The sequence below is a fragment of the Ylistrum balloti genome, unplaced genomic scaffold, assembly GCF_031769215.1.
Source record: "Ylistrum balloti isolate Yb309-2 unplaced genomic scaffold, AGI_CSIRO_Ybal_v1 Utg369876, whole genome shotgun sequence".
NCBI lineage: Eukaryota > Metazoa > Mollusca > Bivalvia > Pectinida > Pectinidae > Ylistrum > Ylistrum balloti.
In genome coordinates this window covers 1,330,090-1,347,148 of record NW_026782016.1, presented here as the reverse complement: position 1 = coordinate 1,347,148, position 17,059 = coordinate 1,330,090, and the positions used below count along the sequence as shown (strand labels likewise).

Sequence of the window (17,059 nt, the reverse complement as noted above, 5' to 3'; positions counted from 1 at the left end):
TTCAAATATTTTGTTTATTTCAAACATGGAATATTGTCTCGTTTTCCATGTATCAGTTGTGATGTCACTGTATATTTTCTTTGATTACTGAAACGTTCTGTAAATAAAATGTGTACTTGGTCAATTGACGTCGATACAACAGAAGTAGCTAACTACTAGTATTGTCTTATTGCAGTTTTTGTCAAAAGACCGTTGTACTGCGTTCCCTGGCCAGGCGGAGCCCCAGGTTAGTTGCAGGAGGTCGGTTGGGCAATCCCCCTCGTTTTGCCCAATAGCTCGCTCTGTTATTCAGAAAAGTACGCCCTCTCTCGGCATATATTCTCTCGTCAGATCCGCGTCCTGAAATAGTAAACAAAATTCACTGTTTACAATAGTGACATTCATTCTGAGCATTTATATTTAGTTAATCATTTACTGATCTGGAGGTAAAGCAAATTAATCATGCTAATACCAATTAAGAAGACATATACTGAAATTTATTCACTGAAGAGAAATCAAATTGCAATCATTTTATACATTTTATATTGTTTAATTCCATTGAACACTGTGATGAAGACCAGATGTATATGTTTGTGAAGACGAAGATGGGTTTATTATATAAAGATCCATAGAAAAACGAAGTTTAATATGAATATGGGCGAAACATTTAGGAGATGTATATACATGAGCATCATAAAAAACATAGCAGAAGAGTAAAAGCATGTTTCAAAATGATGACCGGCCCATGTGTAACAATGACAACTACACAGGACACATACACTAAATATAATACTAAATAGGATATCTATGTTGTAATATCACAAAAAACTGTGGTCGCAAAATTTAACCATTCTCCACTTTCATCCTTTTATATTGCAAATTAATTCCATTGTTTTTTCTCTGTCAAATTACATAAACAATATTGAAAACTCATTTTGACTGTGAAATTGCAAAGAAAAGAGGAATGCATTCCTCATCGCAATTACTTGATATTTTGCAAGATGATGTTAAAAATTCTGACAAAGGTATAAATTGATCTTGAATGTGACTCGTTATAGAACCTATCAAGAGTTCCTTATCGTGTATATCAAAAAGAGAGATTATTAAAAAATATATTGGATAGTAACGGCTCTTCTTCTTCAACCTCATTTTCATAATTTTTCTTCTCAGGAAAATGATCACATAATATGAAAACTCATGAGTAGCTATGAGAAATTATTGCATTAGTGTTATATGATAAATAACAAGAGATCCAAGAAGGAACTTGACGCCTTGATATTCTTTGCTCTTGCTCTTATTCATATGAAAATTGGAAATTTGTCCGAAGAAATAGTGAAAATAATCTTTAAGTGTCGCATTAAAGATGATCGCCTGTCGGCCATGTTATTATTTTATCACTCGCAAAATCAAATATGCACAACGAAGGAATATGTAATAAGTAATTCTATCATGGTCAAAACTCAAGATGGCCACCCAAAGTCATTGTTTTACATTATCAATTCAGAATAAAAAGGACAGCATTAGAAACCAAGAAGAGGAACTAACATATGAAATTAAAAAAAAAATATCCAAGAAAAAACGGTGACCAACCTTCAATGTCAAAATCCAAGATGGTCGCCTGTCAGTTTTTTGTGTTTTTTCTGATCAATCCAAAAATCAAACGGACACAATTAGGGACCAAGGTGAACCTTTTTACGAACTCTGAACCATCCACTAGAAAAACGACAACTGTTTTTGTCAGCATTTGAGATGGCCGCCTGTCAGCAAGTTTTATTTTCTGATCAGTCCCAAAATCAAAATAGCACAACATGGAACCAAGGGAAACCTATATATGATATTTGAGAAAGATTCCTTCCGTACTTCTCAAGAGATAATGATGATAAAAAAGTCTTACGGGTGGACGGACCATGGACTTAATCAATATGCTTGGGCCAGGTTCAATGTTTTTGTTTGTTGCTAATGTGTATATTCAATCAATAGATAACTATGCAGCATGTGTATTTTTGTATGGGTTTCCAGCCTTTCATTTCCACAACGTTATTATTCACAAGTCGGCTTTGTGGGGAAGACATTTTGTTATGTCTTTGTGGCGGTGGTTTTTAACCTCACATTGGCTTTTTATTATAACTACTGAAAAATAATCTTTTGTTCATTTTATGATTTATGTAACTTTAAGACATGTTTTTAATTTCATAAATAAATACAAAATCACCCTCTCTGTAATGGTGGCCTTTTCATTCATATTCATTGTTGTGTCGTTTCTTGTCGTAGTGTGCAGATACATAAAAGGCAGCTAAGACATTAGCGTAATTTATGTATCGGAAACACTAAACAAGATACTTTTATTGTTTAATTTTTTGTTAAATAGATATATGAGTTATTTTTCTGTTAAAGAATTATAAGAGTTATTTCCCTTGATTTTCTTGCCAAAAATAACTAAGAGTTCTGTCCCTTGGATCAGAGGGCCATCGGTCATCTGATTAGCCAGTTACTTTCGCGGGGATGCTGAGATCCCTCTCATAAGGCAGCCATCTTTAATTGTAGCAATACAAGTCTTACGGGTGGACGATTCCTTCTGAAGTGCAATTTACCTGTGTATTCAACAAACTTGTCCAAATACTTTTTATCCGTGTAAAATTCTTCAAGAAGTTGCGGCATCTTTTTTTCTGTCGGATAATCTGATATTGATGACGTGGCACTCGTTACAGCACGACACGAGGTGGCGCTGGCGACAGTCTCTCCAGTCCTTCCGGTGGTTACACTGAACCCGGATCGAGACATGACGTCACTCTGGCCCTTTGATGATTTGCAAAGTCTGCCGAGGGATTTTGGAATGGCATGACGTTGATCGTGGGAGGAGTAAAACCGCTGGGACAGAACGTCATCCGGCCAGTTCTTAATAGTCTCGGGTCGAGGTCTTAAGGCAGTGAACAAATGACCCAACTGGAATATAAGAGTTTTTGTGATTGGGGAATATACTGACAGTGGTTTAATGGCAGAACAGAATTCACTTGCCTTCGCGTGGTGGTGCATTTAGCACCGCGGCCTAAACTGACGGACTTGAAAGTGAAACGGTAAGTCATACAGAAGTTACAGAGAAGAGAAAACTAAATTCCTAACTTTGATGATTCACAGGTAATCTATAGCCTGCTGGGTGCAAAATACATCAATATGTCAGTTAGCGAAAATCCAGTTATCTGTTTTCGCACTTTCTAGCTGATGTTAATAGCCGAGTATTTTGCGATAGAATCTTTACACGTGCATTAATCTTCACAATTGACTCATAAATTGGAAAGTTATTCTTCATTCGAATAAGTTACCTGTCCAGTGCCTTTTTCCAATCCTAGACCCGGAATGCCGTCGAAAATGAAATCTGTTACCTGACCCCTCTTCACTCTCTGGCCCTGAAAGGAAATGAATGATTATGAGGCTTCAAAGAGATGGTAAATAATAACATATAATAACATATTAACCATTTGCTATATCATTCAGAAATGAAAACACAGAAATCCAATCCAAACTCAATTTGATAAATATGCAAATTTAGGTCACTTGTATTCCAAATTGTTTAATAACAATAACAACATATTAACCATTTGCTATATCATTCAGAAATGAAAACACAGAAATCCAATCCAAACTCAATTTGATAAATATGCAAATTTAGGTCACTTGTATTCCAAATTGTTTAATAACAATAACAACATATTAACCATTTGCTATATCATTCAGAAATGAAAACACAGAAACCAATCCAAACTCAATTTGATAAATATGCAAATTTAGGTCACTTGTATTCCAAATTGTTTAATAACAATAACAACATATTAACCATTTGCTATATCATTCAGAAATGAGAAACACAGAAATCCAGATTGTTTATCATTAAATAATGCATTCATGTCGTTTGTATATTTTCATTGTTTTGTTTTGTTACTATATTCGGCGATAAACTCGGGTTTTTGTATTTTATTTTCAGTGCCGAATAGAAACTTGTTTTATGTCAAATGTATGTCCAAATAATTTGTCCCCGAAAGATCTTTCTCATACACTTTTCTTGTAAATGTATATCTCATCTCACGTGGTGTATTGATTTACTTATAATAACTGAAAGATGAATTTTGTTAACGCACCATTCATGTACCGATGAGTTATGAATCATGGTCGCTGTGTAAGTGCATAAATGGTCGTAATACACGGATGTTTTAAGTAAATCCATAGGAACATCTGCAGACAATGTGTCTTGATTTAATTTTTTTATTGATTTAAAGCGTAATGAATGAAGAATAAACAAATTTATGTACATTCATTTATACTGTGATAAATATAGCACACCTAAACATAAGACAAATTCCCAGCAAATGTGAATTATGCAAGTGAACCCAAGCAATGCTTCTGAACTAAACAATCCAAAGTATGACAAAAGGTTTAATACTTATGTTCGCTGTTAAGCATTCAGTATTTTGAAACGGAAAGCAATTTCTGAAATAAAATCAGACCGGGAATCTAAATGAAATCAATTTAGCTTGATTTTAGAGTAAGATTCACTGACCATTGAAGAAACACATTTACAACTGCCATACATTATGAGGGAAAAGGGTTTATGTTTGTTTACCAGAATCAGCCGCAAGGGCATTCAAGTTTATATATCTATAACCATCTTAGATACCACCTGTTCTTCCTAAAGTAACTCACATAATTTACACTCAATATCAAAGAAGTGTTTTTCCATGTCACCATCACATCACACTTGAGCCAATTACAAATTGTAGCAAAGAACATATATATTGCATCTTGTCTATCTACAATGTATATGGCCTGAATATACTTCTAAACAACAATTATACGCAGGCCTCGAATTTAAGGCTTTTTACTGGCTATTTTCACGTAGAAATCCAAGAATTGCAAGTAGAAAAAATAATGACTTGCTTTTTTCAGCAAGTGGGTTCAACAGATGCAAACTGTGAGTGTCTGTCTATTTATAACATTTCACAGAATTAAATTATTTTGATTTTCAAAGTGTAAATATTGGGACAAAGCAGTTCTTCTATAATGTTGATATATATTGGATGAAGCAAGGTAATACATTATAAATCACAAAACAAAAGACATTATTTGAACATGGAGATTTGCGATAATAGCAAGTAAAAAGTCATGTTAGCAAGTACAAATTTAAGGCACTTGCTGTTTTCAGCAAGTGGCAAAAAATGTTAAATTCGAGGCCTGATACGTCCCACTTTCGGAAATAGTTGATATTATTAACATAACATGGTGAACGATGACAACCGCATTGGAGACAAATTATTCTTCTATAACTAAAGATACCGCACCCTTCGTGTTGAATGTATTTACAATAACGTCCTGATTTTTACCCCATCCTACATGTTAAGATAAAGAATAGGGCTACTTGCGTTTCATACCAATCGACAAACTGTCTTAAAACGAAAACGTGAATACACAGCATATGACAATTTGATTATATGCTAGTTTTATTTTTCCACTGGATTAGGGGGCGGTCCCTTTACTGTTTCCCAGAGTGAGATGTCTCTTCATTTTTAACGGGATATTGCAGCAAAGAATAAGAGAAAAACCAGCACCTTTACATTACACAACTCCATCCCAGACCTTCACCAACACGTATTCTAGACTGGTTATATAGATAGGCCGTGTGCACCATATAAAACCATGAAGCTTGGCTTAAGATTTAGGTTTAACTAGCTACGAACTTTGATATTCGGGTCAAATGTTACCGTTCTTTTCTTTGGTGTGGGTTCCTCCTGAAATCAATTTGCAAATGAGAAAAACGAACAAACAATGTAGATCTATCTTTCTTTTCGTCAGATGTTGATACTAAGGAGTCATGAGTCCGATGAGACTATATATATCAAATTGTTTAAACTGTGCTATTTGAAAAACACATTCAAGTGCCGGAACAGCATGTGATAGAAAAATCCAAACATCAATAACATATTTGTCATTTATAATACAATTATTCATATAAAGGCTTGAATGTTCTATAGTTTTTAACGACCATATTTTTGTTGTAACTGGAATAATGTTTGTTTACGCAAAACATATAAAATGTTCGGATATATAAGCATACTTATTTCTGTCAGACCGATTCTGAATTGTCACTTAACTCTACCTTTCTCATGTGTTCAGCCGTAGTAAACAGTCGTTTCCTCAACAGCTCTCTACTTGCCGAGGAAAGATCCGTGCGACCCTGAAAACAATAATACACCGTGGCGTTATAAGGTGATGGGAATTAAACTAATCATAATATTTTATTATGTCGTTTTAAAATCAACACATTTTTTGTAAAATTTGAAGGCGTTATATTTTGATGACAAGATGAATCAAACAATTATTGAAAGCGAAGAAGTACCAAATATTGATAACCCTTCTACAGTCTGTTTAAGTATGTGCGGATAATATAAGACTTTTTAGTACCTGTAGATCCCTGTAATTCAATAATACCAAGTGCACCTCACACATTAAAACAAGTAAATAAGTACACACGTTTATCAAACCCTGTGTGATTTACTATTCGAAACTGTTACAACTTTATAATGCGTCAACATATCATCGGTAACTAGGGCCCAAGTTTTCATATGCTATGTACATATGTACATATGACAGGCAACCAATGGTGTTATGTCTTTGCTACGATTACTTCAAAGTGCATATGTGGTCTGAAACTTTCATCTGAAAAACAGTTTGTAATACCGTAAGTCCTCCAGCGTGTTGACAAGAGTATTCATTTGACAACTTATTCATAGTTAAGCAGGTTTAAGTTTCGTACAAAGTTGGTTTTCTAAATGTGTTGTTATTCGTATAAATAATCGATATAGACTTTCTTTTGGTTGATGATTGAACAAAAAGTGTCCATTATCCAAACTGTGTCAGTATTGACGAGTCTTTGTGTCTATTTGTATCTTTTTGTTTATTCTTCTCAAAGAAATCTAAGCTTGTTCTAGCAATTTACTGTACTAATGCTGTAAATACGGATACACAATAATGGTTATATCTTGTCAAATTTTCTGTATGATAATCCTGATTCAGTTCAGTAACAATTACATAACATAAATTGTTTTCTTGACTTTGTTTTGTCACAAACCTTTCTAAAGAAACCTGCACTGTTGTCCCGATGTCGGCCACCGGACGACGCACGTGATTTTACATCCCTCGTGACAACAGACGCCCTTGACTTTACATCTCTCGTGTGCGTGGACAGCCGTGACCTGTTGTCACGTGCTAAGATCCCAGGTCGCATGCTTGCGGCATTTTCCAAAGCAGATAATCGGCCATCAATAATGGACACCCTGCCGCCAGCACTAGGACCATTCAGTCTCGGAATATCCGCGAATGTGACAGGTAGGTCCTGTGTTTTTCCTTCCGTTACAGACACTGAGGGACGGACATCACGCATGAGGGTGTCGGACAGGTTACCAACTCCCTGGGCGTTTGATTTGAAAATTTTCTCCAGTTTTTATGTTTAAACTTAACACTAGATCACCTCTGGAAGGAAGAGAAAAACTTGTGTTTCTAGATCTTATACACCTTCTGGTAGTTGATGAATTCATACCGATAGAAAAATAGATAACATCAGTGTAAAATTTGATTTTATTGAAATAAGAAGAATGCATTATGTTAAAGTAGAATTTTCAATTGAGCACACTTCTTCATTGGTTGTCAAATTCAGCTTCCGTTATTTACGAAGTCGATAGTTTAACACAATAAATGTAGCTGGACTGAATACGCCCATAGACATGAAACATCTATTCTGTGAATAACTCCTTTGTTGTGTCGACTATATAGTGAGGTATCGCTCTCAGATTACAATCGTAAAATGAGCATCTGCTAATGAGGGCAAACAAATACATATACATATACACACAAGTGTTAAAACCCAAATCTTATCTTCTTCGATCAATATAAAACAACCTCGTAAAATACGTATATTTCGATATTTGAGCAGTTTATATCCAGCATGAATTTGAATAAAAAACTGAATATCATTGGCATATTTTCGGTTTGGATAGAATTAGATAATTTTTTGTTTCGAGTAAAATTCATTTCTTCAGCTACAATATAGCGTCTTACTTGCTCATATATTATCAGCTGCGGTCATCTATCAGCTGTCCGAGCACCAAAGATTCCCATCACAATGGTCCAAATGAATGGAAGTAGAGAAAAATAAAGCTGAAGTTGTGTTATCCGTCGAACCCTACACAGTAGTATTGATTTCCAAAATGTGTCGTCTCTTACATATATATCCGCACCTGTTACCTGGAATGTACAGTCATAATTTATCAAATTTAAATCTCGGTACGGTGTCTTGTTAAACTTGACATGTTATCTAGATTTGGATCAAATGTAAAATCGGATTAAACTCTCCACCCACAATAGGGAGATCCTTTAATGATCAGATATATAATGTATTTGAGACCAAATTTAATCTGGACGAGGCGACGTCTTCTGTCATTAATTGGCTGTATAGTTGTCAATCCAGAAGCCGAACACCTAATCGTGATTATACATGTAAACTTTTGCGAAAGGTTAAAAGCTGAGGTTTTAATGTAAGGTTTGTTTATTTAATCATGTGATTAGTTGAACGATGTCCCAAGATATTTAGAAATTTAAAAAAACCTACTTGTGCTTCATACAATTTCGAACAATCGACACATAAATATAGGTACGTATATACTGTAATTTCTAAAATACTGACCCATACTTTAGGGCCACTGATTACTTGTGAAGATATTTAAGATAAAATAAAATTGTGATGAAATACGTACCAGAAGAATGATGTGCTCCACGAAGACTGGATCAGGATTTGAACATTAATTAACGACGGCAGTGTTCACGAGAGTATGAACAACACATACCCGTATTACATGTGGTGTGTATGAACACGGCGCCCTATCTGCATATCATCCATTGTTCTATAAACAATACGCCGTAAATGCCTAGACGGCCATGTATCTAACGACAATGCCAAAATCCCGAACTGTTCTATTAGATAAGAAACAAATGTGCTCGTGTGTAGATATATGGCTACCAAAATACATGTATATATATGTACTATCTTTAAAACATGAGGTCAAAACTAAAGCTGTGCGGAATACGATTTTGTATTCTGTTTACAATTATTGTCACTCAGATTTCTGGCGTACCTCTGGTAGTGGCTGGCGCACGCGACCTGCCTACTCTCTGGCACGGAATTTATTGTAGAATACAACTACCTGTACGTACAACAGGGGTATATAATGACTGATATGTATCATTATTGCAGCAAAATTACGATAATTGTCTTCTTCAACAGCAGAATGAAGTTAAAATGTCTCACGATACAATAGAATGAATATAATGTAGTTGTATCATTCTAGAAATATAGCAATGATAAGTGGAGCGAACTGTGAAGGGTACTTTTTTACGTTCTGTTGCTTCTAACAGACAATTTTAAGAGGGAAGAGGGGATATCAGTATCACAATCCAACAGTAGTTATTTAGGAAGTTTAAACAACTACGGTCGTTTTGTCTGCAGAACAATACAATATTTATGATAATCAGATAAAACCCGAGTCCTTGTTTTCTTCCTTTCATCCGCCAACTTAGAAAGTTCCGATGACATCCACGGTCTTAGAATCTTTATATCCTATCCCCATGACGTCACGGGACGACTGCAGCCAGCGTGACTGCAGCAGTGAGACAATGTACTTGCTATGCGCTTTGCTAGCTATTTATGTGATATTAAGATGACGAATCATTGGATATATCTCATACGTCCAGCAACATTATGCGTTTTGACTGGTTTATCAACGTATATATCATTCACCATCATTGTGATATATGGTATGCTAGGATGCAGCGATGGGCTCTTATATTGTCAGCCTATCAATACGATATTGAGTATCGGAGGACCGCACATCATGCCAATGCAGACGCGTTTTCGCGGTTGCCTGTCAAAAGTGATGGGAAGTCCGAGGAATTGGAGGTATACTACTTCACTCAGATGGATGACTTACCAGTGACATCTGAAGACGTCGCGAAGGGGAGGAGACAGGATGTAGTACTGTCTAAGGTACTTGACTATACGCTGCGAGGTTGACCTAATAATGTGTCAGATCGCGACCTGCAACCATTTCATCAGCGCAGGAACGAACTGTCTACTGAGCAGGGTTGTGTGCTGTGGGGTTTGCGCGTAATCATCCCACCAGCCTATCGAGAGCGTATTCTTGCCAAACTACATGAACAGCATGTTTGAATGAGCAGGATGAAATCTCTAGCCCGGAGTTATTTGTGGTGGCCTGGTCTGGATAAAGACATCGAAGCGGTGGTCAGTGCCTGTAATGCGTGGCAGGCTACAAGGAAAATGCCCCCGGTGGCACCCCTTTACTCCTGGTCATGGCCTACTCGAGTGTGGCAGCGTGTCCACGTAGACTTTGCGGAGAAAGACAAGAGAAACTTTCTTGTGGTTGTGGACAGTCACTCTAAGTGGGTTGAGGTGACTCATATGGCAACCACTACTTCTGAGAGGACTATCGAAGTCCTGCGTTCACTCTTCAGTTCTTATGGCCTACCTTAAAAAGTTTTTTTTTCTGATAATGGCCCCCAGTTTGCGTCCACACAGTTTGAACAGTTCCTGAAACGGAACGGGGTCAAGCATACCCTAGTAACGCCCTATCACCCAGCTTCAAATGGAGCAGCGGAACGCTCAGTCCAGATCTTGAAACAAGCACTCCAAAAGCAGGTTTTTGATGGTGATGAACAATACACAATTCAGCATAGGCTCAGTAACTTCTTACTGAAGTATCGATCTACTTCACAGGCTGCTACTGGTGTATCGCCAGCTGAATTATTTCTTCAGCGACAGCTACGCACACCGCCGCTCTCGTTGTTGAAACCTGACACTGGAAGACGCGTTCAACGGAGCAGGCTGAGCAAAAACGACAACATGACAAAAGGTGAGTTCGGGTTCGAACATTCTCACTGAGAGAGTGCGTGTGTGGAATTTCGGTGGTAGACAGAAAAAGTGGATTCCGGGTATGATAGTGAGACAGTTAGGTCCTCTTACTTATCTCGTGCGGGTAGGACCAAACATTCGCTACACCCATGTCGACCATATCGTAGCGTCAGGGGAGGAATTGTTACCTGACGATTAACCCGTGGTGTCCAATTACGGATCAAACCAGTCGCAAGTGGATACACCCGTGGTACTACCAGAGACACTCTCGCGTTCTCCAATACCGTCTAAGGAACCTGAAACACCTAAGGTGCCTATCTCTGTACCTGACACCTCAACAGTCGTGGCACCGTTTCCAGCTCCTCAGCTGGAATCGTCGACGAGTAACATTCAGACACCCGTATTCTCGAGCGCCAGTCCGGTCGTTAGTCGCAATCCACCAAGGAACCGTCAGCCCACGCAAAAGTTGAACTTATTCGTTGGCTGTTAGTCATATCATTGACAGTGATAAGTGCTTGTGATTGAGATCTCTTGTAATTACAGTATTTGCAGTGAATGTTGAATTATCGTTTCTTTTAGTTCAGAAGACCAAAGACTGGTTAGCAATAATTAACAGAGATTTTGTGTAATTTGAATATTGAACTTGACATTTTGAAGAGGGAGGAGTGTGATATATGGTTCAATCCAGTACGAGTATTTGGTACGACCCTGAGCGTTATCTCTTCTGATGGAAGGTAATAAAAGCAGTTGGAAACATGGATGCCATTTCAGAGTTGATTGTTCAGTAAACCCAGTATTAAGAACCAGATATACAATCATCATTGACTCAGGATCAGGAGGGAAGAATATCAGTTAATGAGGTCAAGAAAATGAATAAAAAATAAGATTACTCAACCCTCACAAAGTCCTTACACTTCAATGCTTGTACTTGGGACTAAAAAATACGGTTCTGTACGTTTCTGTGTGCTTAAATGATGCAATACCGAAAGACGCATATCCACTGCCAAGCATCGATGAATCACTAGATGCATTTGGTGGTGTCTTTTTCCTTAAAAAGTGACTATTGGCTAGTCGAAATGGATTCGACCAATAAGGAGAAGACAACGTTTGTCCACACAAATAGCTTTTATGAGTACAATGTTATGCCATTTTGGTATAATCAATGGTTAATGGAATGTGTATAGGATAGGTTATATGCTTACTCTATCAGGACATTATTATTTTTTCTATTGATTTTGAGACTCCTATTCAGAGACCCGACGTCGTGCTGAACAAGCTACGCCAGGCCATGTTGAAAAGCATACTTAAATACTTAACGCAAGAGAGCTTACGGTACCATAGGAAGGAGGTTGTGATGAACCCCGTGAAAGGAAGAAGATCGAATGTGAAGAGTTTATGAGAAAGTGTAGGGGAAATGGATGGCAGGCTGGGCTCTTCCCAGTGGAGGTTGGCTGCAGAGGTCTTTCCGCCCGCTCTTCATGGAGGATGTTGCAGATACTAGGAATCACAAGAGACAGAACTGCAGCCATCAGATGTTTAGCACAAGCTGCTGGGAGAGCATCGTGCTGTTTATGGTATTGTCGAGGTAAGTCGAAAACTATTAGGCTATTTCTTTGATTTCCATGTACGAAATTGTGGTTAATCTGTCTAGTACACAAAGATAAGTTTCTATGCCCAGTGGCGTGACGTACAATACTGTATCATACGTTCCTCACTAATATTACATGATCAATCGGGAAATGTATCTTCCTTTCGAATGCTATCTTTTTACAATTGATTTTCCCATGTTTGCATGTTTCGGGATGGAAGTGATTTATATCTAAAAATTGTTCTATATGGTGATATTTTAGTTGTACGTAAACAAATACGAGAAATACAATGTAAATTCCCCACCCCCTCACATATGAATTTGTACCGGAAATGGGTATTCGCCCATTTGTATATGAAGTTTGAATGGATTTCAATGATACATTTAATGTGGAAGACCTGTGTTCGCAAAGGTATTCGTAGAACTTTCGATCTAGTGCAACGTTTTCAAATGAGCATACAGTATATGTAACTGTATAGTTGTAATGATGAACTGAAAAAAAATTTATGTGAACGTTTCTAATCTAGTATCATCGACGACGGTGTTTGGTACCAGAGACGTATGTATATGTCTCTGGTGGTAAAAAAGCATAGAACTGTAACAGCCAGAAGTTTTAACCACTACAAAAAGACATCTTAATACAGACATGGACGATATCTTTACGCAAGTGAGAGAAGGGAACGCTTTTCATTTGCGGGTATGGCTGGATAACACGGAGAACGACCTGAACCAAGGGTAAGGAACCCAAGTGAAAATATGCCTAGTCTGCTCCCATTATCGTTTCTCCTCATATATTCCTACCTTGAATTTAGGTTTTGTAGAACTCTAGCATTTTCGGAGTCTTAAATTTTTTGAAGGCCTTTTACTCTTTATTGAAATGTATTATTGGACGATACATATACATTAAAGTAGGTCAATTTATTTTTGTGTTTTGAGAGGCCATAGACAAGGTGATTAATTATATGAGCAGTGTCATGTTCATCAAAATTCAAAGAATGACTTTTGATCAAGAGAACAAAATATATATACCGTATATATAGTATGTTAATTTAAAAACATTTAGATCGATTTTTGGTAGTACATGGGTGTTTTGAGTGATCACTGGAAACGGACAACGTTTCGAATGACAACTTAGCCAAGTGTTGAACACTAATTCAGCTCATTGCCAAAAACACAAAAACAACTGTCCGGAGTCGGATCCTCGTAACCGATATTGATGCTCCTGCTGTACTTGGCTACGATTTTCTACATACTCACAAATGTCAAGTTGGTATAAGAACGCGTTTTCTCAATTTTCAAGGTTAAAAGTAGAAATGCGAGAGAGAAGGCATGATGGGTTCTCTTTTCGGGATCAGTTTATCAGGAAATCTTGTTATTTCACGGGAAGGTGGAACGGTTGTGGCAACAGATGTTTCAAACAGTGTGTGCAGACTGGAGAATATCTTGAAACAACACTGTAACAATGCTCGGAGAGGAATTAGTGTACAAGTCACAATGTCTTCGGTACATCGAAGCAAGACAGAATTCTATTACGTCTAATCAACCTGTCTAATTAACCACAATCCATCTACAATGGTCCATGGGCAGCAACATGTGAAGAGGTTACTCTATTCAAAACACAACTTGACAAATCCAACGACGAAAACAGGGTAGATCTATGTACAAGACAGTATTCATGTGAGTCTATAGACACTTTTAGACAGATGTGAGGAAAGCGTGACACCCGAACAACAACAGAACATGAGGAAATTACACTTCTATCATATCTAAACATCATTGCAAAGGCAAATACATATCAAGGAAAATATAACGACATTAGATAGACATTGGAAATGTTGTCCAAGTGAAACACTCCGCGAAGACTTTCGCCTACCAATGGTTGTGCTTGGGACTAAAAAATACGGTTCTGTGCGTTTCTGTGTGCTTAAATGATGCAATACCGAAAGACGCACATCCACTGCCAAGCATCGATGAATCACTAGATACATTTGGTGATGTCTTTTTCCTTAAAAAGTGACCATTGGCTAGTCGAAATGGATCCGACCAATAAGGAGAAGACAACGTTTGTCCACACAAATAGCTTTTATGAGTACAATGTTATGCCATTTTGGTGTAATCAATGGTTAATGGAATGTGTATAGGATAGGTTATATGTTTACTCTATCAGGATATTATTATTTTTTCCATTGATTTTGAGACTCCTATTCAGAGACCCGACGTCGTGCTGAACAAGCTACGCCAGGCCGTGTTGAAAAGCATACTTAAATACTTAACGCAAGAGAGCTTACGGTACCATAGGAAGGAGGTTGTGATGAACCCCGTGAAAGGAAGAAAACCGAATGTGAAGAGTTTATGAGAAAGTGTAGGGGAAATGGATGGCAGGCTGGGCTCTTCCCAGTGGAGGTTGGCTGCAGAGGTCTTTCCGCCCGCTCTTCATGGAGGATGTTGCAGATACTAGGAATCACAAGAGACAGAACTGCAGCCATCAGATGTTTAGCACAAGCTGCTGGGAGAGCATCGTGCTGTTTATGGCATTGTCGAGGTAAGTCGAAAACTATTAGGCTATTTCTTTAATTTCCATATACGAAATTGTGGTTAATCTGTCTAGTACACAAAGATAAGTTTCTATGCCCAGTGGCGTGACGTACAATACTGTATCATACGTTCCTCACTAATATTACATGATCAATCGGGAAATGTATCTTCCTTTCGAAAGCTATCTTGAAATTGATTTTTTCTTTATTATCATGTTTCGGGCTGGAAGTGATATACATCTACAACATATATTGCATATGGTGGTGTCTCAGTTGTACAAACCAAAGGCACCTGTATCTGGAAAGTAAACAAACACCAAGTAAAACGGTCCACCATGCATCTTGCACCGGAAACTGCGATTCGTCCATTGTATAAATGCATACCTATATTTTATGTAATCGGCACTAGAGCGCTGTGTTCGGACGTATTTTCTGAGAACTTTCTGTCAAATGGGCATACAGTATGTCTAACTGTATAGTTATAAAGATGCACAGGGAATGGGAAAGCTTCGGATCCTAGTGGCTGAATTAAGCTGGGAACTTGGGGTGTTCCGAGGTTGACAAGTACGTCTAATAAAGATAAAGTGCTATGCCCAGTGGTAACTTCTTTTACATTACCTTTTGTGTTTGTTCACTGAGCTGTGAAGTCATTGAAGTCCTTTCTATTGTTGTTATTCAATTTTATCTACCTGTGCCTCTTTGCTGTAACCTTGACTTGGCACTGGCCTTGCCGAAGCCATTTTAATTCATTTGTCGACCAGTGAGAAGTGAATCTCATTTTCGTAAAAAAAATGAGCAAAAATACTGATGCATTAAGTTGAAGAGTTGTAAAACTTACATAAGTCTATCGGAAAATTCCTCAGATTTTTAATTCCATTTGAGTTTCTTCATATTTCGATATTTCGGGCAGAATTTGGTATATAATATGATGTGGTATTTCAGTTGTAAATAGCTTAAACGTGCTTTTGTTTCATAAATATCAAAAGTTTACAAAAAAGTACGTGTCGCTAAAGCAGCACAATCTATTTGAGAATTAATCACCTTTCTACTACAGCTTATTTTGAAAAGTTAGATAAGTACTTTTGGAGAAAATGGTTTATGAAAACAGCAAACGTTACCATTAACATATATCAGTGTATTTCAGTTAAGAGAATTCAATTGATCTCAAAATAGTTTATACTTTCTGTGATAAAATCGTAAAGCTTTACGCTTGAACGTGAGTTGTACTGGCTTAAAGATGTTAAAATAACTTAAAAACCAGGACAGTGATACCTGACTGTTTGATCAAGAAAGTTTTCAATTGAAATATATATATATATTTATTATCATTGTTTTAAAACGTATCGAACAGCATTTTATTAGGTAGAGTGGGAGATCGCTATACGTGTAATTAATGTAATAAGTTATCACCATATTTATATTTCCGGGGGAAATCGTATTTAAGTTTCGGTAAACGTCAAGTTTGACACGTAGGGAGTCGTATCTATATGAACTTGTAGTAGAAATGAGTGTGAACCGTTATTGCGCTTGTTCGTTCCTTATAAATTTTGTGAATTTGTTTTGTATAAACCGGACTTGAATATAGGATTAAAAAATATAATACGTGTATCCACACTGTATAAGTTCGTGTTATAAACTTGAAAATTCAAAGCAATGTGTGAATACAAATGGAAATTTTGTAGTATCATGCAAAAATGTAATGAAAAGATATCGTTATTGAACGTTAAGTGAATTTTTTTCTGTTTACTTCCTTTAGTAGCTAAACTTTCCCGCGAAATTAGAATCAGCTATCTTGTCATTCCACATGTTCCGTCAGTGCGTATAACCACGGACTTATATACAAGTCCGTGGTATAACGTTCAATGAACGACGACTGTTTTTAAGGAGTGAAAATGAAGAAAAAAATGCTTTTAAACTATAAATGTAAAAAAAAAAATCTTTTTTAAAAAATCGGTTTACATAGCAGTTCACTACTAAACTGAAATATTATTT

The 17,059-nt window shown here is 37.0% G+C and overlaps 1 protein-coding gene across 1 annotated transcript; it reads right to left on the bottom strand.

The window, feature by feature from the left end:
* Positions 1–181: 181 nt before the first annotated feature.
* Positions 182–7,408, bottom strand: LOC132546148 (uncharacterized). The gene is made up of 5 exons (XM_060209852.1): positions 7,097–7,408; positions 6,125–6,202; positions 3,300–3,383; positions 2,571–2,922; positions 182–339 (listed from the first exon to the last, which is right to left on the bottom strand). Exons 1-5 carry the CDS (start codon positions 7,406–7,408, stop codon positions 182–184), a joined length of 984 nt encoding a protein of 327 aa, XP_060065835.1.
* Between the last annotated feature and the right edge of the window lie 9,651 nt (positions 7,409–17,059).